A 23164-nucleotide genomic window follows, 5' to 3' on the forward strand; every position below is an offset into this window, starting at 1 on the left:
ATATGCAAGTGAAATTAATAACCAAAATTCGATGAGAATGTAAATAAATTTAACTTTGTTAGTGTATATATAGGTTATGTTCGTTTTTAAATATTCCAAGATCGTAAGTTTAGCTATCAATTGTTTCTTCAACCAAACTAAAGGAATCATGTGTATTTCATTCTAGTCCTTTTAGTGGAGGTCAATATTCATTCAAGGTATTAAATATCCAATTCTGTTGTAATCTGATTAACGTTTATGAAGAAAACAAGTGTAACAAACCAGCTATTCAATACTTCTATTGCTTCAACCTAAAGAAATTACTAACTCTAACTCAAAATTATTACAGGAATTAGAGATGCTAAACAGAAATACAAATGATAGAGAAGAAGGGATGAGAAGCTCAGACTAAGAATGGGGATGAGAGGATACAGACACTCGAGAAGGAAGATGAGGAGAAGCAGACATTTTACTCAACAATACGCATAATTCCTGAAGCCGTAGACCACTTTCCTTTTAAACCTTTGTCACGTCTTTTCCTACTCCACCTGGATCCCAAACGGATCTCTTGTTGGGTTGTCTTATCCTTGGGCTTCTTTGTGGTCTAGCCCTTGGCCCAACAGCTTGGCCAACCTTCTAAATAACTGGCCCAGAAGTATTATCTAAATTATTCCTGTTTACAACAATACTCCCCCCTGAATTGAGAACCTTGCCCTCAAGGTTCTGCAGCAGCACGTTCTGTTGGTTAGGCTGGTTATTGCAACACTTGAGCGTAGATATGCGAGAAATAGGATATATTCGTTTAGTTTCGAAAAGTTCAAATTTAAAGGCAACAACCCAAATATGCTGAAGCACTTTAAAAGGACCAAAGTATTGCCTTCCCAATTGATGATATTGCTGTAATCTCACAGAGTGTTGCCAATAAGTAGGAAGTTTGACAAAAATACAATCACCAACTACAAAGTGATCTTCAATTGACAAAAATACAATCACCAACTACAAAGTGATCTTCAACTATACTCGCATGCACGTCAAATACCAGATGTGCTAGCTTAGCGGATAGACAAGGCAATATTACTTCTAGAATGCCAGCATAATAAGAGACAAGTGGATTACCTTCGTGTTTAATAAATTCAACCATCTCCGTCGAACAGTCTGTGAGTACCGTTAATTTGTATTGTTGTTGAAATGCTCTAATTACTACAGTCAAGATCAGTAAACTAAAGAATATCAATCCACAATTATAAAGCTCTTTTCTGCCACTTGACAAACTACATGCTCTTGATCCACAAAGTAACCTATTAGGTCCGCATAGTTGAAAATTAATTGCAACAATGACCACAGTAATTGCATAATTGCAGCAAGACTTATGGCAAGACGTGGCTTTCTCCTATGTTGCAATATTGTCATCCTATTGGATTTCCTTGACTGCATCCACAAACTGCACAAATATTTTGCGATCTCCGCCTGTAAGGATTGAACTTGTAGCACTCGTGCAGGTCCTGCCTCATCGAAAACATTCCAAAAAGCATTACAAAGATTAAAATCCTCTATAAAATAGTGCAAAGAATATTTGTAATATGCACAGGTTTGTGGATAAAACACTTTCGTTCTAGTACAAGAGAAATTCATTAACACGACTTGGCTGCTAGAGAGTGACGAACAAGAAGAAAATGCATATTCCTCACTCATTGGACCAAACAAGAGTGATGTAAGAAGCTTCAGTTGCAATATATCTGAAACATCTTTTTCCAATGCAAAATCAGATAGCAAAATGGAAGAATGTATACACCATTTCCGTCCAGGATCCCACACTTGAGTCATAGAGCTAGAAGCCACATACTCTAGATGACTTTTTAGAGTTAAGATCTCGGAGTTTATCCTTGGTGCCATGATAATGTGCTTCCCAAGACAGCTCAACTCAATTTCAAGCTCAGTTATAGGTTGGTTGATAAGAATCTGAAGACTTAGAACTCGAGACCTAATAATAAACTCCAAATGATTCGATAGAACTTTCCCTAGATGTTCTGAATCCATCCGATGAGTAAGATTCTGTAAGATTGGGCAAACAATTGCTGGAACCATTTCCTCTTTGACATTTGTAGCTCCCTTGAATAGGCTAGTAGCAAATAGCTTCTGTTGAACCACATTCTTTGAGCCTTTAACTTGCACATTGCCATCTAGATAAACGGACGTCAGAGGAAGTTTAAAATCATTAGATATGGAGTAGAAATAAAAATACCTCTTTACTTGTAAAACCCAATTCAAAGATTTCTCGTCGTTTAAACAACTCAGTACCACGTGATGACCCTGTACCATCGGAGCTTGAGATAAGTCAACCATGGTAGATGGAGTCGATATGAAGAGTCCAACATGAACAGATAATGAGTGTACCAAATTCAAATCTATAGCCAACATTTTATAGGATAAAGTAGTATGGCGATGCGGTATTATGCAACCAAAAACTACAAGCCGAAAATGACATAGTGATGGCTGCTTAATTATTAACGTGAACTCTTTATCCTACGCTGGTTCTTCATACCCAACGAATAAAATTTCATCAGAAACATACCTCGCAATATCTGAAACCTTATTAGCTAGCATAAAATTCTTATAAAAAAATTTCCACAGACATAGACTCCTGTGAATATGAAGCGGTATGACATTTTCAAATGGATGTGTGACTTCAGCAGTGCTCGCAATCTCTTTCGGCACTACATCCTCTCTACTAATCAAAGGTACCAGAAAATTAGTTGTGTTCGTTTCAGCTTCATTATCGCAAGCAATTGCCGCATCAGTTGGAGAGACATAGTTCTTGTCAACGGTTCATCTGGGATGTCCATCAGGCACCTTGTCTTCCTCAGAATCACCATCTTCTAAATCAGATTCATCAGCGAGTACCGTGGAGCAGCAATTATGAGACATTTTGTCGAATACCTGGCCTTCTTCTGAGAATTTCACCTTCTTAGTCATCAATTCATTACCAACTTGTAGCTCTGTAAGAATCTCAACCTCAATATGACTTCCATCAGCGATATCGTACATGGAATCAACATCAATATGCTTTTCTGGTAATGCAGTAACGCACTAGGTTCAACATCCGCTTCATTATCTTATAACGTGCTAGTTGCCTTATCCGCCATTTCCTCGAGCACCTTGTATGCCAAGTTAAGGTTGCTGCTGTCTAAGTGTTTATTCCAATACTGAGGCGAGGGTGAGGTGCTAATGTTGCACCACGATGGAATAGCCGCAGCTCGTGCTAGAAACTTTTCCTCTAACTTTCGCTGCTGGTGAACGACTAAGCACCCACCAGATGCTTCTCTAGTTCGAGTGCGAAAACGCTGCTTCAGTTTCTCCTTGAAATGATTCCAATCAAAAAATTGCTTATTTCGAAACAGCCAATCAAACCAAGAAGAGTTTCTCCGTCAAGGTAGTGGTAAGGAAGAGGTAACCAGTCCTTCTCGGAGAAGCCAAGGTAGGTAAAGTATAACTCAGCCCGAAAAATCCAACCCTCTGGGTTTCCATCGGTGAATCGATCTAACACCACCATTGTTGGAGTACGAACGATGAAAGCACCAATGTAACAAACCAGTTATTCAATACTTCTATTGCTTCAACCTCGAAAGGAAATTACTAACTCAACTCAAAACTATTACAGGAATTAGAGATGCTAAACAGAAATACAAATGATAGAGAAGAAGGGATGAGAAGCTCAGACTAAGAATAGGGATGAGAGGATACAGACACTCGAGAAGGAAGATGAGGAGAAGCAGACATTTTACTCAACAATACGCATAATTCCTGAAGCCGTAGGCCACTCTCCTTTTAAACCTTTGTCACGTTTTTCCCTACTTCACCTGGATCCCAAACCGATCTCTTATTGGGTTGTCTTGTCCTTGGGCTTCTTTTTGGTCTAGCCCTTGGCCCAACAACTTGGCCAACCTTCCAAATAACTGGCCCACAAGTATTATCTAAATTATTCTCGTTCACAACAACAAGTATTGTCAAACTATTCATAATTTTTTTGGGTCAAATGACTACATTAAGTAAAATTAGGGACCAATGAGTGATCAGCATTGCATGATCCGCCTAGCAAAGACAGATACGAGTTACATTAATTTAAATTAGGGACCAATAGATGTTTTATTTTTCACTAAGAACATATATAAAACCTTGACAGAATTACCAATTTATGCAGAAGATGCATAGGACACAAGCAATGGTGGGAAAAATTAATACTATAAGTGTTCTAGTATTTCACGAGTGAGAACATATACAGCATCTTGTGAACGTAGGTCTTTCCTGGAGTCACAATTGTCGAAGGGAAATTCGGATGATTCACAGCATCTGGGAACCCTTGAGTCTCCAAACACAAAGCTGAATGAGGCTGATATACATATCCATCTTTCCCCTTTTTATTAATGACAAAGTTTGCAGTGTAGAATTGGACACCGGGTGCAGATGCTTGTACAACCATCACTCTTCCTGACTTCTTATCATATACTATTGCCACAGGTTTCATTTTCTCACTGCTGTCAAGTACATAGTTGATGTCATATCCATTTTGGTGTTTGTTGATCATCTGGCTCCCCACTTTACGAGGTTTTAGGAAGTCGTATGGCGTGTTCTTGACAGGGATGATTTCGCCTGTAGGAATGAGATGTTCGTCTACTGGAGTGATGTGTGATGCAAAGATTTGAATAACGTTGGACAAGATATCGCCACTGTTGTGTCCACCAATATTCCAATAAGAATGTTGAGCCAAGTTAACAGGGGTGGCCTTGTTTAGAGCTTTTGCCTTCATTACCACACTAAGCTTGTAAGGATCTTTCAATGCATAAGTAACTGAGACACGAAGATCACCAGGAAATCCTACAAAAGACAGCAATGGATTTGGTTATTTATAGGATTCTTCAATATATTGAAAGATATATTTGCAGTGTGGTATCACTAAACCAAGACTCGCCTTCTTCACCATCACCACTGTGGTAGGTTAAAGTAATGTGAGGATGTGAACCATGTCGCTCATGTTTGCTCACCTTCCAAACAACATGGCTAAATCCTTTAGGGCCGCCTGTAGATATCAAATTTTTGCATCAGGAAAAGAGAAAGCAAATTTGTGTAAATGGAGGTGAAAGTTGAAGAGAAAGCAAGTAAAGGGGTACCATGCAATGTGTTATTGCCATTATTAGCGATGAGCTTATAAAGGGTTCCATTCAAAGTAAATTGAGCACCACCAATTCGGTTAGCAACTCTTCCAACTATTGCTCCAAAATAACTTGTATCATTCTGCACAAAGGTATTTTCATATTTGTTTATGACTGAAGATTTGAAAAGTATCAGGAGGCTAATTCCATATTCACATCCATTGGTTTCTTGGAAAGAATTTCATAATTGAACACATTTTATGCCCTTATTAACTTAGAATGTGACATTATTAAGTTCACAATCCTCCATCATGTGTAACCCGACTCTAGAATTCACATGTGAAACTTGTTAAAATGAGCTTTTCAAATGTTGGTTTTGGTATCCTTTGAGATAGTCCATCAGACCTAAATATTGGGCGTGCGAATAAAGTCTCACATTGGAAGTTGATAAGGAAATAAAAGCTACATATAACGTGTAATGATACTCTTAATGGTGTGACACATTTTGGAGAAAATCGTGCTTGTTTGGCCGAAAACAAACAATATCATATCCAGTGGTGGACGCACATGGTGGAAAGTCGCTTCGTCAAAAAATAATACTGTGTATATACAGTGGCGGACGCACGTGGTGGCAAGCGGGTTCAACTGAACCCGCTTAATCAAAAAATAATACTGTGTATATGTATAAATTAGGATTAAAGCTGCGTAAACTTTGTATAAATATTTTATTTGAACCTACTTGACAACTATTATTTTACGACTAAAGTTATGTACTTCTAAGATTGAACCCGCTTGCACAAAATCCTGGGTCTGCCACTGATCATATCATGTTAAAAGCAAATTCAAATAGATCCATTAGAACGGAACAAAGTGAATGAACCTTGTATTCCTTGATAGTGTCATATCCAAGAACAACATCACCTATTTTTCCTGGAAGGGAGCAAGACAAGATAGGACTGATTTCTCAGAGGAATAGCAGAAAACAAGAACAGATGTTAAAATAGGAACATATTTTCCAAAATATGGCATTGATTAAGGTAAAAGAGAGACGTACCATTCTTATCAGGAACAAGAACAGAGATGATTCTGGCACCATAATTGGTGATTTTAACAGAGAAATCTCCTTTCTTGATCTCATATATCCCTATCTTTCGCCCTCTAACAATGAGAGCAGACCACAGATGAAGAATGAACAAACATATCAACAAACTATTAACCTTTGAAGACATAGTCAACTCCAGTTTTTGAGACTTAGAGAGTGTGCTTGAATATATGCACTCTTCCTTTATCCTATGGCCTTAGTATGGAAAATTGTTTTAACTGCATGTGCACAAAAGAGAACTTGTCAACCAATAATCTGTGTGGAAATGGGACATATCCGTAGAAAATCGACAATGATGAGTGTGACGTCTTAGACCTTTCCAATTACTTGATGTATATTACTAGTTATTATATTACATGCAGAAGTAGCCGTTTGTGTTGACTTGTAAACAGAATACCTTCAACTTCACGGTATACAGAACCTCATGGTCGATATGAAGGTTTGGATTGCATTACGTAATCTTTCTTGATCTATGGAAAATTTTTTAGATAATTAATTGAAATAGCTTACCTTATATTGCACCATGATGACTAAGAAGAAGAAAAAAAGGCAGCTAACACTTCATCTAAAAATAAATACATGAGCAAAAGAAGAGATTCAAATAGAACACAAGTGAATATTGAAAATAACCTAAATTTTTAAACGACTGTGTCCTCTTAGCACTTTGCTTCCTCCTTGTGTTTTCTGTAATTCTAGCTCAACTTCTTGCCTTCCGTACTGTGTTTTCTCTTAGAATTTTTTTGAACAGTTAAAGAAAATTATTCAAGGAGAAGCAGGATTTAGCTATTTAAGGAGAGAAGCCGTTTCTGATTTTAAGTGTTGTCAGGTTATTATTTAAGGATAAGCAGTTTCTGATTTTGAATGGTAATTACTCCCTTACCATTAATTGCATTTCTGATAGTTTTATTTTGACTGTTCATTCTCACATAAAAACTGGCTGGCTAGTGCACAATTTCAATCTTCATTGTCGTTACTACTTTTGGCTAACTTCAACGTATATCCATATTAATGAGCTTCATGTTAGCCATACTAACTACCAATTACTTATTAGCAGATTGATAAGTAATAGCAGGCTTGTGTTTAAAGAAAAACAGAAAAATAAGTAGAAAGGTAAAAAAAAAATGAGAAAAGAACAATACTATTGTAAAGTATGCGTGGAGTCACCCTCAACGGCCAATTGTTTGACAGGAAAGGATCCTACCTTCTGGTTGTTTCTACCTTTAAGTCGTGGAACCTTCTTTTGGCTCTGTATAAGATTGGGAATATTTTCCGAGGCAGTATCATACATTGATATGAATAGAAACTGAAGTGTTTATGAACTTATGCAGAGGTAATACTTGTGTCCCATAAGAATCACATTTAATAATAAAACAAGACTTTTCGAGACAGATGACAGCCAAATGTTCATCTCCGGAGAAGCATATGGGGCTAATAGTGCCAATAAAAGAATTAAAAAAAAAAAAAAAAAAAAGATAAAAATATATCACAAGAATCCTGTTAAAAAAAACAGAGTCTCCAGGTCTACAACCAACTATACAATCCCTGCAAACACCCCCAGCAATACTAATGGAAACACGAAATATGCTATCATATCAAACAACAGTTATTTGGAATTTGCAGTTTAAAGTTCTACAGAAAGTAGCGGAAGAACCAATTGATGTCGTCAACACATGCAGTACTAAAGTTCCTTGAGTAAGCAGAATGTTGAACTCATCTCTTCCAACCAGGGTGAAGCACCTTTTCTGAAGAGGGAGCCAGAAGGTAATCATTGAGTCAGTGAAGTTTTCAAGTTGATGAAAGTAAATGAGCTTGTAACTATCAATTCTGTGATGATCTAAGAGAACCATTTGTAAAAAGATAAAGAGCCCAAACAAACAAAAAACACTATCAAAATGAAGGATGCCATTAATGCCAGGCCATTTTACATATGGAAGTGCTTTGACATATCGAATGTGCTAGAATCATGCATTTACTTTTCTTTTGAGAAATTGACTTTTGTTGCTGTAAACCAAGACAGTGTGATAGGGAAGAAGATTGATGCACCTAATCTGGACCCAAACAGTAATAATTGTCATATATCACTAAAGAAAAACAAGTTCTTTTGATAAGTTACTTGAGAAAAACAAGTACGTGCATACTTTCCTTTTGAAAAAGTAACCACATACTTTTCAAAGCAACACAAAATAACGAAGGCCCGAGAGAGAAAACTCGCATCAACCTACAGGAATTTCATTACATACCCCACTATTGGAAACAAAACAATCATCTCAGATAGCAAGAAACATGTGACAAGACCAACTTGTAACTAAAATGTCCCTATTCATTGCTTCTTACCATCTTTAGAGGATGACATTGGTCTGTTCTTGTTTCCACCTTTTCCATTTGCTTGCACTGGCCTTTGTACTCGAGGTGACGATGTGTTGAATTTGCCATTGGTAGAGGAAGGTAGAGAATGACGCCGAACAAAACCATTTTCAGCTCCATCTTCACTTACCTTAGCAGATCCTTGAGCTTTAAGCTTTGCCTTAGCAGATTGAGTGGCAGCCATATAACTAGGCACGTTTGGTGTATTCTGTGAAATATTCTCAGAATTCTCCTGCTTGGTGGGAAGAGATTTCCTCCTCCTAGTTCTTTCTTTGGCAGCGTGATCTTCCATCGAGCTAAGCTCCTCGTTGACGACTGGGCTGTTTGCAGTGTTCCCAACATCCTCCAATTGCTGTTGCTTAGTGGTAGGATGATCAAGCAGTTCATTACTTGGTTCATCCACTGCTACAGGTAAAGGAGCTTCAGTTACAGCCAATTTCTCAATTTCAGGAGCTGAATCACTCGTTTTCTCAGAAGAATTAACCACTATTTGTTCAACATCTGGAGCTGAGGATTTTGATGTTTTAGCTTGAGCTTGAGCTTGAGCTTGAGCTTGAGCTTGAGCCTGAGCCAGATTAGGAGTTTGTTGTACCTTTTCCGTTTCTGTTTCTGTCCTTTCTGAAGGTGTTGCCAAAGCTGCAGAAACTTTTCTTAAATTGCGCTTGACTTTCTCAAGTTCATTTTGAGGCTGATCCGGCACTGGCTCTATGTGAGGATGTGAGAATTTCCTTGGGTTACGTTTAGCTTTTTCTGGTTCAGAGGAACTTACGGCATAAGCATCTCCATTTGCTGATGTAAGAACCTTCTTGACACTTCGTTTTGATCTTACTACTTCTGTTTCAACACTCTGCTTGTTACCCTGTTTCTTCTGCGACTTTGCTTCAACAACTTTCTTTGGTTGTGGAAGTGGTTCCCAAAATCGAGATAGTGACCATCGTTCAAGCCATTGCCAAGCTGAATTAGGTTCACACGCATCATACTGAAGGCTCAAGGGCATGGCTGTTGGCACTGCCATAAGTAGCTAAAACAAGCAAGAGATTACCATCAAATACAGAATTTTGTCTACATCATAAAAATAATAAGAATTACTTCACAGTCCCAAATGGTTGGATTATTACTATTTGAGTCAAACTGTTTTTAAATGATCAGTTCAAATATTTTTGTTTAAAAAAGATTGTTATTTTAGTACTTTTCATGCAATTCCCAGATACGTAAATTATATTCCAAAATTACTAAAAAATGTTCGATATCATACTAAACATTAGATGAGTTGACTCTTGTACTCTAAACACCGTCATTGACGGAGGGAATGATATCTGTTCCAACTTCCTATGTTGATTTTCTGACCTTCACATCAACTTTAGGTAGTAAACGGATATCCATTAGATCTTTGTGATACACATACTACAGGTCAGGCTTCGTCATTCAAATCAACATTATCTCTTCATGATAAGCAACTTCAGCTCAACTTCCAGTTCTTCCTTTGTAGTGCTGAACATCTAGCATAGTCACTCTACTGAGGCACTAAAGATGAATTTACTACCACATTTGTTCAACTTTCTCAGAAAATACTAGCACAAAGGAACAACTTCAGCAAAAGACAAATGCAAAATGTTACAGGATCAGCAAAAGACAAATGCACAAAGGAACAACTTCTGCAGCCACATTGCAGTAAATGAAACCAATGCCGAAAATCAGCAACACTTTTGCACTCTGGATATATAGAATGTTGAACCTGTATCAGAGAAACCAGACTTTCTGACCTTCTAAGATGCATCCCTGCAGTTTTACTAATCTTCCCTCACCCCTTCATTTAATTACACATTGGGGACATTTCCAGGTTCCTCAGCCTTAGATAAAGCTCAATAACTTCCCAGACCCATCTCCTTGTACGTGGTTTTCTCTATTTTGGCACCTCCCTGACCCATCTTCAACCATAAAACCACCCAAAAGTAAAGGATAAAGTAACATTTTCTTTTTCTAACTCAAACCATATATATTATCAGCCACACAGATCTTCAACGCAACACCAACCTAGGGCCAAAAGGGGAAAAAGAAAAAGAAAAGAAACAACACCTAACAGGAAAACCCTGTAATACAACAATAACTTGTTAGTTAACAACGGCGCAGGGAGGTCAACAATACCTTATGTGGAAATGCACTAGCTGTCAGTTTTGAAGGCCTCTGCTCAGGATTCTGGTTAAACAAAGAACACATGGTACACAGAGTCAATAGCCAAAACAATTTTTACCAACATGAATAAGTGCAAAATAGATACTACTACAATCCGTCAAAGCTGACAAAATGGGATAAGAAAAGCAGTAGCAGATACTCGTCTTGTATTATAACAAAAGTCAAAAAAATATTTGATGTAAACAAATCCAAAATTTCTTTTTTATAACTCTGCACTTCCTTTTTCGGATCGTCCAATTTTATGTGCACTTCCTCTTTTGGATTGTCCCAAGTGTTTTGACACACTATTAAAAACATGAAAATCAATTACATTATTCTTCGCTATACTTCTTCTATCACTAAAGTGTTACAGGTTAGTTAAACTCGCTACGAGAATAATATTGAAGTCAAACTAACTCCTCATCTATCCTAGTAAATATCAACTCCATCTTGTCCTTATGCCTATGCTTTTATAAGAGGAAAAAAAAAGGAAACGAGAATACAAGCAAGCAAGGTGAAGAAAAGCATCGTAGATTGTATTGCAAGAGTTACCTTAAGTTCTCCAAAACTATACTTTTTAACCAGCTGATTCCCAGAATGTAAGAGTCTAACACTTTGACCACGAGCTAATGCCTGAATCCTGACAATCGCCTGCATGCAGCGTAGAGTAGCAACTGCTTGCCTCCTAACCAAGTGTCCACGAATAAGTGCTTGTAGCCTTATGATGCCTTTGAGAGCTCGAAAAGCCCGACGAGCCTGAGGAAAGTTACCAGTGGATAAGGACATAGCAAAAAGAACAATTGAAAGGTGGATCATGCTTTGAAATTAGAAAAGGAAGAAACATCTAAGCTTCTTCAGTTTTTAAGTCCAACTAGTGGGTTTTACCTAAAGCTATGCGTCTGTAAAGAAATTATGCTGGTTTGCAAAAAATGACAATTGACTATTTGACTTAAACACAAAAGGCTCTAATGCAGAATTAATTTACACAAGCAGATAATTAGGAACCCTAGTGCCACACAAGCAATGTCTTTATAGAGGATCACATAACTTCTACTGCCTCAATTAAGCAGAAACAAAGGCTCTAAACCCCTACAGATTTTAGACATTATGTGCATAAACATTCAAACTGTTCCACGATCTAGAGAGACACGATCCATTATAGTGAATACCTCAAATCTTGAATATCAAATTAAACTCTTAATAGACCGTACGGACTTTCTTTAGAGATCAAAGTTGTAAATTCTGCTATTAAACAATACCAAGTAACCCCTAAAGGCTGCTTGTGCTTTGGTGGCAGCATGCTCTAGTCTTTCCATCTCAGCATCATCTGAGAAAATTTCCCCCTTCACATGCGGATCTGCTTCGTGTGTTGCAGAAGATAGTGAGGCGGTTTCGCATGCAAAGTCAGTGCTTGTCCCTTTTTCCAATCCAGCCTGATCACACTCACCACCGCTATCCAAATTCTGAACTGGTGGATCCAAAGTTGGTGAATTCAGAGCTAGATCCCCCAATGGTGCTTTTGCAGACGATTTTTTCTCACCCGTAACATCCTTCATACAAAACATAGATTAAGATAGCAGATACCTAAGTAACTTAATAACATAGAAGAACAAAATTAAAAAGAATCTTCAGCAGCAAAGAGAATTTCGGAGGAAATTTGTAAAATGGCATCAAACTACTTGAGTTAATAAGGAATAATGATGCAAGACATGCAGCTGAGCTGATTTCCAAAATCTACTTAGTATGACATGAGAGTGTTGCATTTGCACTGCAACTTTCACTTACACCTAAGTAGGGTGAGAGAGAGAAAGGCGGTATTGAACTCATTTTCCTTTGATAGTTAATTAAGAAACAGAAGTGCCAAATTGCTGAAACTGGATCGAACCAAACAATAGTAGTAAAATTTTCATAAATTCTCTGTAATGCTGTAGAATTATGACATAATAAAAAATATTCTGTTATACCTTAGATAAATGAGACTTGGATGATTTCTTGCCAAAAAGCACAGCCTTGATCCATTTGGCCGGAGATTTCCCCATTGCACACAGCAAGCTGCTCAACTAAAGAGGGATTTCAACTGAATCCTGCATTATTCAATTAAAAAATAAACTTCTCCTTAAAACAGGTAAAACGTGAGCACTAGATCTGAGCTAAAACCACAAGAAAAAAGCAAATTGATAATTGAAGACATGCAAAATTAAAGAGAAAACAAAATGTGGAGTAGGGTTTAGAGAGCAAATGCAGGTCAGATCTGAGAAGTACCTGATGAATTGGAAGCTTCTTTTAAGATCCCAAACTTAGCATAGCTGAATTGAAAGTAAAAATTCCAGAGATAGTGAGCTAAAGAGAAATAACAGAAATCAGGTGAAAGATTGATTGAGATGAAAGCTAAATGGAAAAAAGAGAATGCAGCTGCTAACAAATGAGCAGGCCCATGAGGCCATAGCTATCCATACCTTGAGGAAGATGGACCCCTCCACCGCTTTTTTCTCTCTCTCTGGAATGATTCTGCGAGTAGTAGTAGTGAATAGTGATGGAGTGGTACATATACGATTTGAGTACAACTGTATACTGTAGTTGTTATACTGTCGCTTTTAGTAAAGTTGGTAATTTCCTGCTAATCTACTTTTTGAAATTTTCATTAAAACCACACGACGCCGTTTGTGGATAGATTTAAGAAAAATATCCTTTGCTGATAATTAGGTTTGTATTATGAGTCCTTTAGATGCACCTAAACTCATTATGATAATAAATTAGAGTAGTGATAAATTACCTAAACCAAACCAAATCCCGTCAACGTTCAACAGTCTCTTCTTTCTTTGTTTTTGATTTATTCCTTTTTCAATATGAAAGAAAACAAGTCTTCATGTGACATTTCATTAGTTAAGGTGTCACATTTTAAACAGTAATGTGATCAATTGAATTTCAATACTTTTGTTGATCTCCACAAATTAATAAATACCAAAAAAGTAATAATTTGAATGCTTTCACATAGTGGTCCCATTTTATTTAAGTTATATTGGTAATAATGATACTACTATTAATATGTTAAAGATTAGTATAATACTTGACTTTTTTTAGTTCAAAAAGATACAAAAGAAGGTAGTCAGTAAGAAATTTTACTTTATGAGTGTGTATGACTCTTTGTCCTAGATTTCTATTGCTATCCATTGCTCCATTCTTTTTTTGATTTTCCTATAATTATGTTGTTATTGCTGCTTATCTTTCTTGATTTTCTTAACTATTGTATTTCCTCTTCACTCCTACCGAAATTTTGTTTTTCTTGAATCGAAGGTTTATCGGAAACAGTATTTTTACTTTAATAAGGTAGGAGTTAGGTTTGAATATACACTATTCTCCCAATATTTTACTTGTAACTTGTGGGATTACATTGTGATTGTTGTTGTTGTTGTTGTTGTTGTTGTTGTTGTGTGTATTGACTCTCTAGACAAGCACTTTGTCTTTTGATTCCAGATACTTTGGGATTAATGAGAGCGATATAATAAGCTGTAGGAAGAAACCTCCAACTAAAGAAAAAATTGAAGACAAAGGTGAATAAATGCAGCATAGACAGCGCATCCCTATCCAAGTAACCATCAGTAAGCACCTTTGTAATGATTTAAAGCTGCGGTCCCCCTTTTTTTGGTTCATTAGGTACACCAAACAAACTGAGGCTTCTCATTATTCCTCAACTTACCTATAGGGCCATGTGCTTTCTTTTTTACTTGCCAAACGAACGGCATATTCATCTTGTTTCCCAATTTTCTTTATACTACAAATGGATTGCAGCAAATATCTTTAACTACCGTTAGCAAAAAAAATAATTCTTTCTACTTCCCTGTCAAAAATTCAAATACATATTATATATATTGGTTGTCTTCTTTTTATTTTTTCCTTCTTTCTTTGTACAAGCAAATAAGAGAAAGGACCTTATCAACAGACAAAAATATCACTCCTTAGTTGGCTCTTTTAGATGAATTGAATAGCTTCAAACTCTAACCTAAACGTATAAACTTCATAAAGGATTCTTGATGTCTGAACGATAGTAAATTCTCTTTTTCTTTTATTATTTTTTACCATCATGATACTTCAGTGAATCGAGACTGATTGTACCATCTAACAACACAATAGGTTAAAGGTAAGAGTTACTTGTTCGATTGAGCAGGTGTCGCTCGTCAACAATGATACATTTAGAGACCTACGTAGTGCAGCACATGAGATTCAATTGTAATAGCATGTTACATTACCACTAAGCGGTGGTGGAACCGTGAAATAATAAAAAGTCATCCCCTCTTAATTAAAAGTTTATGGTTCGAATCTTGAGAATAAAGTCTAGTCCTTTTGATAGAGAGCATTGAAACCGTAGTAAGCTTTCTATGACGCGAATTTAAATTAGATGAACCAATAAATTTCAAATATCAAAGGGTTAATTATTTGTTCCCTTCAACATACAATACAGACGACGTGTATAGCAATGAATGTAGTAGAGGTCCCTATGTTTACAAGGCGAGGAGTATATGTCAATGAATCCACCGACAATGGTAGATCCTCGTAAATTGCCAAGCTTAGCTTAACAAGTGTAATGACACACTTACCAACTGTGTATCCAAGGGGGAAAGGTTATTTTTTCCGCATCATCACACTGCGCGTTTTCCTTGTGACCAACATCACGAGAGAAATCTCAGTCTCAATCGTAGAGCAATGGAATGTATTATAGAGTTTCATTTGGTTGCGAGGCAAGCAGTATATACCAATGAGTCCACCGACAGTTTTAAATGCTTGTAAAATGTAAGTAACGCATATCCCACTGTGCGTTTTCCTTGTGACCAACTTCACGAGTGTTACCGTTCACCGACTCGCTTCTTTAGAAAAATAAAGGCAATTATAGGATTTTCTGTCACACAAAACTGACAGCCAAGCTAAAAGACAGCGATTAAATACAACAATAAGGAGCATCATCCAGTTGTCTCCCGCTTACCCTCAATCCGAAAGTTGTGAGGAAAAATATACACATACACATATAACGATCATGAATATGTGGACTTCAAAACAATAAACAATCGTTATCAAAGGTAATTATAGGTGACACAGAGATCTTAATAATCGAGGGTCGAGAGAGCCAAATATCCTAATCTAGTGATCATCTTATGTTGCCAGATAGAATCTTGTCATTTAAGTACATTAACATGAAAAAGCGTATAAATCAAAGCAGTTGCTGTTTCCAATCCCTAAAACCTCCTTTCTATGGGCAAGCCATCTTCTGAGCTCTTTCGCCTCAAATCCTGGCTCATCATTAGCAGCCGTACCAGCTGAAACAAAGTTAACTGCTTATATAGCTCTTCTTAGTCAATACACACCATGGAGGTAGGTTTCCAAGCAGTGGGTATTTCAGCTGCACACCTGTAAAACTCATCTACGGAAAAGATTATAATTAGGAATCAAATAATAAAAGATCAATAGCCACTACCTCGCCTAAATCCAGATGCTCTTCAATTAGTACTATTTTTTTTAATCCCAAGCTCTTCAATTACTGCGACCACACAAAAAGGCAAACATTCTATGCCTTCACGACGTTTCATTATTGTTTGACATTTGCAGCAAGTAAAACCACAACCTAGTTCTTGCAACATCTAGAAATGTAACCATCCCTTTGGATGTCATCGTAAGCGCCTCCAACTAAGAACCGCACTACAACAGTCACTGCAGATCCAATATTGGGTGATAATTCAACATTGATGGTCCAGCAAATCTGCAATACCCATTTAACAGATCCTATGGCCTGAAATTAAAATTAGTGTGCAACTTAGATCTTTACAGTGGCACTCAAGACAGGCAGAAGATTTTTGACTTATCTATCTCCTCAATTACTTGGTGTTAAAAGCCCAAATCTACCTATTATTTACTTGCTCCATCAGACAATGATAGATGAATGATATTGCATTCACAGGGAATTAAATTGCTAAACAAAAATATCAGATGTTTATCCATTTTTCATTCGGTCTCATAGGACCAACAGAAGAGAGCTTCAAATAATTTGGATACAAAAGATCATATGTACAATGTCTCATGGTCGAGTAGCAGAACATGAAGATAAAGGCAATCAGAGTTCCTACAACACATAAAAGGACAATTTCCTGCTACATTTATTTTTAATGTAGCAACAGCACTGAAAAGTTTTCAGCTAGACACAGGCACCCCTACCAGGAAAATCTCCCATAAAGGATTCAGCCTGAGAGATCTTAGTCTGCTGTCCAGCTCTGCTCAACAATCTCACGCACCTTCCTGTTGTACTCGCGCTTATTCTCACTAAACATGCGTGCTGCTTCTGAATTAGCTGGCGAGTTTGGGTTTGGATCACAGAGCAAAGACTGCATTTGGAAAAAGTCACACATTAGGGACTGTTTACAAGCAGAGATGCTAATGCTAATGCTTTCAGTTCAGTTTCATTTACTCCAGCCCACGTTTTCACTACCTAGTTTGGTTAATGAGAATTCACTTGACTATATTGGCCTCACACCAGACATCGATTAAATTTTAAAAACAAATGATAAGAATCACAAAAGGTATAAAAACACTACTGACAACCAAAAACTGAACTGGACCTTTATGGAAAGATAACAAAAATATGGCAGTGACAGAAGATCTTTTGAACTCCCAAGATTAGTGCCTAGGTGAAACATAGTGAAATAGACAGAATGTCTTGAGCAGCCAAGTAAGACAGGCACCAACTGAGCAGTGTCTCAGATAGAATTGAGCCTAAGTAAAAACTGCTTGAACCAAATAAATTTCACCAAAAAAACTCCAGCATTTATATACATATTCAATGATTTAAGAACAAGGACCTGTTTGCTTTTGATTGCTTCTTTTCAGTTACAATATTAGTTTATTAAATTAGTTAATTTACTAGTAATAGTGAAAATGATATCAAGCACAGTATATAGTAATCTATGAACATATTTTATCATCTAATTTGAACCAAATAACGAAGCCTGCATTCCCAACTTATCCAAAATAACAGATATCCTGTTCTCATCATTGTACACTACCCCCCCACCAGTTCAAGCAGAGAAATGCAAAGGAACACATAACTCAATCATTAAGTGTCCACTAACACCTACAGCCAAAGAGCTACTTAACCACCAAGAATATCATGTCTTAATAGTGGTATACTACTAGTGCAGAATATGAAATACAAAAGGACACCAAGCTACAAAGCTAATCAAGGTGGGGACAAAAGAGATGGTCTATGATGCGTCTAAAATAAATGCCATCACTAGGATGTCCATTATTCTGCATGGAAACACACACACGCGCACACACACCAAGGGAATAAAATGAAAGATGATCTTCATGATATGTTTCTCCAATATTCTGTATAGACACAAGGCATAATGATGTACATTTAATAACAATCTCAATGTACCTGGATTGAAGTAAGTATAGCAGCTACGTCATATATAGGACTCCACTGATTTTGCAGTATGTCCAAGCATATACTTCCATCGGCATAAACTGAGCAATAGATAAGTATGAGAACTCAGCAAAACCAAAGTCAAATTTTCGCTTTGCATGACAAAGTAGAATCAAGTCTTTTTATGATAAGTAGAGTAGAATCGAGGCTAATACAAAAGGCAAGAAGTAGCCATTTTGAATGGCGTGAGAGATCTAGGATTAACTTCTGCACAATGGCACAAATGAAAGATAAAGACATAAACCTAATTGGTATAAACACATTAGATCAACTCTCTCAAAAAGCCAATACTTGAACATTATAGATTACATTGCTCAGATTGCATGGGCTGTTTGGTCAAAATACAACAGCCCACTGCTTTGGCATGTAATCTTCATGTTCCCTTTTTCTTGGTCAGCTATTGCACGACCTGTGATTTTGACTGAGTGGGCTATGAAAGTGCTCTGATAAACTGATATCAGAGCTTAACAGAACTGCTTTTCGGAAACACTTAGAAACCCTCAACCCTCACGTTTCTCTCTTGTTTCCCACTTTGCTATGAACACAAAAGACAAGTATTGACAAAGACAAGGCAGAAACGCGGCTAAAAACGTGTAAGAGTGCATGTTTAACTTAGGAAAGAGTTCCTTTTTGTAATAACTTGTACCCATGTCTGTGTAGTGCTTGTATCCGAAAGTGGGCTAAGGCTGGAGCGTTGGCGGAATGATAGCAAGGAGTCTCAATAGCTAAGGCAAGGCTATGTGAGGCAAAATACAAGCAATGGCACGGGTAAGGCGGTCTTAGTTTGCAAAAACGTGTAAGAGTGCATGTTTAATTTATGGTACTCGTATTGCTTGGTCTGGTGAAAATGGAAGAAAAGAAAAATAGGTGTAGCAAAACAAGAATTTCAACTAACAAGCAGTACAGTACGTGGAATAATATAAGTTGGGACATATACTAAGCTATAGGTCTTAACACATACATAACTCAATACTCACATGAATAACAAAACACATTCAATAAAGCTACCAGAATATGACTAATTCTCTCCTATTCAAGAATTTCAAGAAACAGAGAATTACTGTAAGCCACAGTAATTAACTGTAAGCCACAGTAATTACCAAGATTTCTGCAATATTTCCATCAACCAATCATAATCATTGGGAAAAAAGTGTCACATTAAACGACTCATTAACACTGCAACAAAGAAATTGCCTATTACATATACTGGTCTCAGGGTACGCACTTTGTGCGCGTATCCTATATTCATGAGTACATAACTTTCAAATATTCCAAATCCAGATTAACCAATGTGTATGAGTTATTAAAAATATTACAAAAAATATATAATATCCAAAAAATAATAACCCTATTTAGCAAGCTTAAAAGAAGAAATTATGTCCTACATCAATTCTCAAATGATTTATTATGATTTCTTGCTTTGTCCCCACTTGCCGAAGTTATTCAATTGTCTTCTTTATTTTTGGATTAATTAGCATATGCTAGATACAAATAAGTGAAATGATAAGATCGTACTGATATATCTCTTTATCTCCTCTTAAATTAGATTATTTGAACATGAAGTACACTTCTCAAGTTTTCTTTCAAAAGTTATCTGTCAGCTTACAAAATAAATTTACTTATATGATGAAGTTGAAAAAGAATTGAATTGAGTATTTTCTCTAATCAGTTAATTAAGAGCTCAATTATTTATTCATTTTAATATCAAAATTTTGCTGCCTTTGTTAGTTTCAAATTATGGTCAAGCTATTCTTAGGAAATATAATACGTAACATTTATATTTTTGATATTACAATATTATAGTATTATATAAGGTAAACTTAATTAATTTTGATGTCCTAAATATTAGCATTTCGTGTGTGGTCGTTCAAATAAGGAAAACTTTGATAAGCAAAGTTTTAGTTGACTTTAAAATGCTAAATATTAGGAAAATAATTAAATGACTATTTTGTCTAGTGTGAATTCTATTTTAAAAGGGTAAAAAAGATGAACGATATTTTGCTAAGTGCCTTCGTGCTTTTAATATAGTATAGATAAGGGATTACCACTCATTTAAGTTCAAGGATAAAGATTTGGGCCGACCTTTGCAAAGGTTGACTAGATGGAGTCAATACTTTCTTAAAGAGTTAAGGAGTGAATTAAATTACCAAATGTGTTATCTAATATAAGTGCATACCACATACTATATGTCTGGAATGGTTGGATATTGAGATTTTTAAAGGAGGAGAATGTTTTGTGAAGAACAATGCTAATAGTCAAATATGGATTGAGACAAATGAAGGAGAAAAACAATTTTCTACATTCCTTATAAGGACATTCTATATTATATAGGTATTACAGTGAGTGATGGCATCAGAATTAGCTCTCGGAGAGACCGGTGATGTTAGACTAGCAATACAGGATTAGGAATAATAGAAGATTGAGGAATTTCTTCACAGGATATATGAAATGGCCTATTGGTGGTGAAGGCATGATAGGATGATACAGAAGGAGAGAGCACACTACAAGGAATTGACTGAAATGGGAATTGAAGGGTTGATGCAGAAGGTGAGGCCATGTGGGATATAAAACGCCTAAGAAGCTAGCTTCCTTCTCGAGGTACATGGTGTGAGACGCAATACTAACTATACTAAAAGGTCTCTGAATTTCTATAACCTCTTGTCAATACTACTAATCGTCACGCCACTTCCTACAAAAAAACTATCAAGATAAACTCAATCAAACAACCTAAGCTTAAAGTTGAAATTTTACCTTTTCTAAGAAGTTTGAAATTTTACCTTTTCTAAGAAGTACAACTACGTGAAGAAAGAGGGAGAGAAAGATGAAGCAAAATTACTTGGGCTACTTACTATTTGGATGGAACATCCTGGAAATAAACCGCACAGTTGGAGGCTTGTTGGGGTAATCCTCCGTAAATTGAAGTGTGAGCTTAAACGTACCTGTAGATAGAACACATATTTAATAGTCAAAACTGGGGTGGAAGGGCATGACTGTAAATTATGATGGTTCTTGTCCATATAAACTAGAGGCGCCTGCTCATCCTTCATTTCATTGAAAGAGGAACAACAAGGATGGAAAAGAAAAGTGAGAGCAAATCTTAATAATGACAATCAATGTTTTTATAAATGACTAACTACCTTAACCACCTAAAAGCAAATAAGAATATTCAGCACAGACTGGATCAGAATATTATCATGCACCACAGAAACAGATTCCTAGAAACCTTCTTCATTAGGAGAATGGGAGCATCTCAGCATCAAGAAGCACAAAGTGGACTAAGCTAATATGCATTACTTAAATGGAAGTGATGAGATCCACACAAGTATGTTTCATCCACAGTCAAGTGATAATTGCCCTTTACAAAACACTCACTGCGCGATTTATGCATTCATAAGGAATATAAAAATGACAAAGTAAAGTAGAAAACTGCAAGTGGCATTTGATTGAGTAAATATTTCTTAGGAGGTATCTAACTATCTATATGATGGACTAAGATTCAACGTAATGCTTCTGTTCGTATTTTAAGCATAAATATGAAGAGAGAGAAAAGACTGGTAACTGAGCAACAATTTCCTCACCTCCATCCCAAGGTGTGTCATCAGGACTGCATTTCAAAGAAAAAAGAAAGTTCATAAGTACAAAGAAATTACAGCAGAAAGTAGAAAAAATGATGCAGAGAATCCTGCAGATACCCGAATATAACAGCATTCCAGAGCATAATATTGTTGTCAAAAGGAGCACCACTGATGCCGGCAGGAGGATCCTGCTGTAACCTCTTAAAATCCCTCATCAATCTTTTCCTCGCCGGCGTCGACATCCCTGACCACCTAATCCCACAACTCACAATTCATCAACTTGCTAAATTCAATTTTAGAAAATCAAAAGTTCAGCTCCCTACACTAATAAGCCACTAAAATTAACGTAGCAGTTTAGATTATAAGGCAATCACATGCCAATAAATCGAACCGAGTCAAAAACAGTAAAACTAGGAAACCCTAGATCCACAAAAACATGAAATTATTGCATACATTATAGTCCAAGACATCACCATTGATTAAACTAGGGTTCATGTGAAAATGAGGGAGATTAAATTACCTGAGTGATGAAGCGGCAAGAATTTCAAAGAGAATCGATGAGATTGTAATTGAGCTTGGATGAAGACTTGAGAGTTTCTTGTGCGTCACCTGCTTATAGGAAATGAAGATACTGAGTTTGCGTGATATGTAAGCTGGTGAGATACGTGACCTGATACATCAGATGCGCGTACGTACAGCTAATAGCCTGATAGTGTGATTACGTGGACACTTTTTAAAATGGAAAAGTTATACATTCAACAAAAATTAGCTAAAGTCCCGCGGATATATTTTTTATATATATATATATATATATATATATATATATACCGGCCACTATTTTTTTGACTGGTTGACTATTTAGGTTTAAACAAATTTTAATGTCATAATAAAATGACATAAAAAAATTTAATTTTAGCATCTCAATTTTTTTGTCGAATTCTTTATTTTATTTTTTAATAACATATAATTTGAGACTCACTTAGATAAAAATACATTTGTATAGGTAGAGAGAATATATATATATATATATATATATATATATATATATATATATATATATATATATATATGTGTGTGTGTGTGTGGGAGAGAGAGAGAGAGAGAGACTTTAAGTACCCCTTTCAACTTATCCCGTTTTCTCAAGTGCACACTTCAACTTTGCGGGGTCTTATTACCTATTTGTAACGACTCGATCAGTCGTTTTGAGCTCTAGCGCGTCGCTCGGGGGTTTGAGGCCTTGGGTAGTTTCACTTCATGTTTTATGACTTGTACGCGTAGTCAGAATCGAATTTCGGGAAGTTCAGAGCTGATTTTGATGGAAAATTCTAATTTCGGAAGCTTTAAGTTGGAAGAA

General features: G+C 36.4%; 3 protein-coding genes and 1 long non-coding RNA gene across 5 annotated transcripts; all 4 read right to left on the bottom strand.

Annotated features, from left to right (window-relative positions):
• Positions 1-4202: 4202 nt before the first annotated feature.
• LOC104089908 (uncharacterized) lies at positions 4203-7382 on the bottom strand. Its single transcript, XM_009594918.4, has 5 exons — positions 6181-7382; positions 6007-6056; positions 5145-5268; positions 4946-5053; positions 4203-4851 (listed from the first exon to the last, which is right to left on the bottom strand). The coding sequence occupies exons 1-5, from the start codon at positions 6353-6355 to the stop codon at positions 4229-4231; spliced, it is 1080 nt and encodes a 359-aa protein (XP_009593213.1). The 5' UTR covers positions 6356-7382; the 3' UTR covers positions 4203-4228.
• Positions 7383-7521: 139 nt separating this feature from the next.
• Positions 7522-13340, bottom strand: LOC104089909 (protein IQ-DOMAIN 31-like). 2 transcript variants are annotated; one of them, XM_033654494.2, is made up of 8 exons: positions 13221-13340; positions 13027-13104; positions 12729-12848; positions 12024-12314; positions 11317-11520; positions 10738-10788; positions 8563-9613; positions 7522-7970 (listed from the first exon to the last, which is right to left on the bottom strand). In XM_033654494.2, the coding sequence occupies exons 3-8, from the start codon at positions 12801-12803 to the stop codon at positions 7939-7941; spliced, it is 1704 nt and encodes a 567-aa protein (XP_033510385.1). In that variant the 5' UTR covers positions 12804-12848; positions 13027-13104; positions 13221-13340; the 3' UTR covers positions 7522-7938. The 2 variants fall into 2 exon arrangements, with proteins under 2 accessions (XP_033510385.1, XP_033510384.1); XM_033654493.2 differs by having other exon boundaries at positions 13027-13070; positions 13221-13333.
• Positions 9649-10731, bottom strand: LOC117275136 (uncharacterized). Its single transcript, XR_004505291.1, has 2 exons — positions 10090-10731; positions 9649-10055 (listed from the first exon to the last, which is right to left on the bottom strand). It is a non-coding gene; the product is annotated as an uncharacterized lncRNA (long non-coding RNA).
• A 2899-nt stretch (positions 13341-16239) lies between the features above and the next one.
• LOC104089906 (ubiquitin-conjugating enzyme E2 2) lies at positions 16240-22475 on the bottom strand. Its single transcript, XM_009594917.4, has 7 exons — positions 22331-22475; positions 21928-22062; positions 21814-21839; positions 21085-21174; positions 18188-18276; positions 16966-17132; positions 16240-16543 (listed from the first exon to the last, which is right to left on the bottom strand). The coding sequence occupies exons 2-6, from the start codon at positions 22050-22052 to the stop codon at positions 17004-17006; spliced, it is 459 nt and encodes a 152-aa protein (XP_009593212.1). The 5' UTR covers positions 22053-22062; positions 22331-22475; the 3' UTR covers positions 16240-16543; positions 16966-17003.
• Positions 22476-23164: the final 689 nt, after the last annotated feature.

Source organism: Nicotiana tomentosiformis, chromosome 2 (assembly GCF_000390325.3).
Source record: "Nicotiana tomentosiformis chromosome 2, ASM39032v3, whole genome shotgun sequence".
Taxonomy (NCBI): domain Eukaryota; kingdom Viridiplantae; phylum Streptophyta; class Magnoliopsida; order Solanales; family Solanaceae; genus Nicotiana; species Nicotiana tomentosiformis.